Source organism: Trichogramma pretiosum, unplaced genomic scaffold, assembly GCF_000599845.2.
Source record: "Trichogramma pretiosum strain Unisexual culture from Peru unplaced genomic scaffold, Tpre_2.0 scaffold183, whole genome shotgun sequence".
Lineage (NCBI taxonomy): Eukaryota > Metazoa > Arthropoda > Insecta > Hymenoptera > Trichogrammatidae > Trichogramma > Trichogramma pretiosum.
The window spans coordinates 35,089-38,623 of NW_019640852.1; the positions used below are offsets into that span (position 1 = coordinate 35,089).

General features: G+C 51.6%; 1 protein-coding gene across 1 annotated transcript; it reads left to right on the forward strand.

Annotated features, from left to right (window-relative positions):
• Positions 1-950: 950 nt before the first annotated feature.
• LOC111694666 lies at positions 951-3,203 on the forward strand. The gene is made up of 3 exons (XM_023463605.1): positions 951-1,868; positions 1,964-2,563; positions 2,910-3,203. The coding sequence occupies exons 1-3, from the start codon at positions 951-953 to the stop codon at positions 3,201-3,203; spliced, it is 1,812 nt and encodes a 603-aa protein (XP_023319373.1).
• Positions 3,204-3,535: the final 332 nt, after the last annotated feature.

The following is a 3,535-nucleotide window of genomic DNA, read 5'->3' on the forward strand; positions in this document are numbered from 1 at the left end:
ATTTCAAATAAACTCCTAACCATTTCTGTGGAAAAGAATAAATATATATAACTATGTAATATCTGTTAATTCGGATGTTACACTATGCTTGTGTAATGTACTGACCGCCTCGTCAGCACGACGCATGCGCGCAAAGGAGCGACCTCGGGTATGCAGGCGCAACCTGCCTTACCGACCGTGGGTAAGACCGAGGGTCGAGCTAGTAGGGATCAGACACGAGGAGATACGCTGACGCACACCACATCGCCGGCACGCATCAAAGAGAGCCGCAACCAACCGTCCCGTAGAGAGCACGCTTGAACGCGTAAATAGATGAAAGGGTGCCGCCGACGCGTACACGCTCAGATGAAAGAGCGGCTGCTGATGCACATACGCGACCCTCGTATCCCCGTAAGCACGCATGAACCCGTAGGGCCATTAATAGATAAAACAGCACCGCCGGATGCAAGTTCAGACGCGCGAGCTGAACTCCGCGGAGTCTCACGACCTGCAGGTCATCGACCTTTTCCTGCAAGCTTCGACCTGCTGTTCGAACGAGTGGAGCACGTGCGCGACGAGTGACAACGAGTCCGTTGTACGACCTCGACGTGATCTCCCCGACGTAAGCCCTCCTCGCGAGAGTCGAGGCAACGTCGACCCACCTATTTGAGGTCATTATTTTGTCGTCGTACATATCATCACCACCGGGAGTGCGCGTGTGTCTTCCTTACGTTTCAACGTGTTAATTGAGAACCGAACCTACCTCCACGGCCGATCAGGATCATCGCTACCGTACCGACTCCATCTACGTCGTCTGCGCGCTTGCGCATCGGCCCTTGCGACCAGTCAACCCCCGGTACGTAACAAAAACTGGTGACAGCGGTGGGATTCTCAAGGAAGACAAGAACAGTTCACGACTAAGGACCATAGTGCCATTAAGACTTGTAAACGCAGTGAGTAATAAAAACAATATGTCTCGAAAAGGCAGGTGCCTGAGCACGAGCAGCTGGCTCGTTGACCCACAAGGCGATCAGAAATCTAGCGCTCCACCGCCAGATGAAGAGGCAGTGGTCGAAACCCCTCCGTCGCTTCCACCTCCTCCGAGCACAACTCACCGCGACGCTCCGACCCCTAGTTACCGTAGTATCGCGGAGATTGAGAAAATCATGCCGTACTTTGACGGTAAGAGCATGCCGGTCGCGCAGTTCATCCACGACTGCAAGGTCGCGAAGCGTTTCCTTCGACCAGCCGATCACGAATTTTTTATCGCGTTGCTAAAAGCCCGAGTAAAAGACGGTGTCAGTTGCTACCTGCAACACAAGATTTTCACGAGCGACGACGAGATATACGACGAACTCAAGCGCGCCTACGCCCCATCGCGCGGCTTATTACCCGATTTGCTAGGTAATCTGTCTCGCGCCCGGCAAGGAACTGACGAAAAAGTCGTAGATTACGGCTTCAGGATTTCGCGACTATTACGCGCCGCGTCCGATAATATTCGAGAAAACCTCGAACCGAATCTTGTACCAGGAGCCCTGGAAAGTGCCGCTATCTCCGCCTTGGCCAGCTTTACGAGAGGACTCCGCAGGGAAGTAGAAGAGGTAGTAGACCGGCAGAACCCTAAGTCCCTTGAAGCGGTCATCGATGTCGCGTTTATGGCCGAAGCTAAAATTGCCGACCCGGCAGCATTTGACAATGACCCTCCAAAAAACTTTCAACGGGTTCGCGCCATCAACCCATCGAGCCAAAATCCCCGTCTGTGCTTCAACTGCAATAAAGAGGGACATATAGCACGCAACTGTAGGGCCCCGCGACCGGGAGTCATTTGCCGAAGTTGCAATAAAGAGGAACATATCGCCCGTTACTGCCCGGAGCATTTAAACGAGGACGCGAGTCGCCAATCGAACGCGACGGCGACTCGTCCCAGCCAATCCGCGTTAAAAACAGAGTCTTCGTGGCGATCAACGCATCCCACTCCTTACAGCCGCCAGTAATCTCTGTCGCGAACCGCAATATCAAGGCAGGGCGAGCCAGATTTTTGATCGACACCGGATCAGACCTGAATTTGATCAAACGCGCGTCCCTCCTAGACAGCATTCCCATAGATCACCGTACCATTTTCCATCTCAGTGGAATTAACGATGAATCAGTCGCCACTTTCGGCAGAGTTATCCTCAGATTCTTCAACAGACCTTGCCCTCTAGACATCGGGCGGGACAATTTCCCCATTGAATACGATGGCATATTGGGCATGGAATTTTTAAGAACGCAGAAAGCCATCTTGTCCTTCGCGGATAACTGCATCACTATCGGCGGCCAATCCTTTCGAGAGCTACCCATCGTACAACACAAAACGCATCTCTTGCGCGCTCGTACTAGAACACTCGTGAACGTCGGCTGCGAGTTCAGAGAAGGCAGCAGTTATGTTCCTCACAACAAGGCAGGCCTTGGCATTTTCGCCGGAGAATGCATCGTGAAAGCGCACGACCACCGCGCCCCTCTCTTTATCGTCAATGCAACATCCTACGATATTAACCTCACTCTCCCTCCAATCAAAAAACACGAGTTCGAGACCAGCGCTCGAGTACGTCTCACGCGATCCGCGACCCATTCACCACACGACACGGACGCGGAAAGAATCGAAGCCATATTAAACTAATTAGACTTCAACTCCTTAAATTCAGAGGAGGATTCTCACATTCGATACCTGGTAACAAAATTCCCGCATCAAATCCACCTGTCGTCCGATCGCCTCAGCATGACTAAAGCGGCGACCCATAAAATCATCACTACGGACGATATACCGATCAACGTCAAACAATACAGACACCCCCCCCTATTTGTCCGACGAAGTACAGAAACAGATCGCTGAACTCATCGACAACGATATAGTCGAGGAGTCCGACTCCCCTTACAACTCACCGTTATAGATAGTACCCAAAAAGGCGGGGCCTAACGGTGAGAAGAAATGGAGGTTAGTGATCGACTACCGTATGTTAAATGAAAAAACCATCGCGTCCGCGTATCCCCTGCCAAACATCACGGAAATCTTGGACCAACTCGGAAGCAGCAAATATTTTTCCACCCTCGATCTACAATCCGGATTTTATCAGGTACCGATAGACCCTTCCGACGCACACAAAACTGCCTTCTCCACGCCTTACCATCATTTACAATTCAAGCGGATGCCAATGGGCCTTAAACGTTCACCTTCGACCTTCTAGGCCCTAATGGACAAGGTATTATCCGGATTACAGGGCATCGAGTTGTTCATATACATGGACGACATAGTTGTGTACGCGACCTCCCCAGAGGAACATAAAGAGAAAATGAATAAACTCTTCGGACGCCTCAAAACCGCGGGCCTCACGGTACGACCCGATAAATGTTTCTTCCTACGGAAAGAGGTCGGCTACCTCGGGCACATCATATCCGAGGAAGGAGTCCAACCCGACCCTTCAAAGGTCACGGCGGTGAGGGATTTTCCCCAACCACAGTTGCGAAAGAATATCAAACAATTCCTCGGCCTGGCTGGATACTACCGCCGTTTTATCCC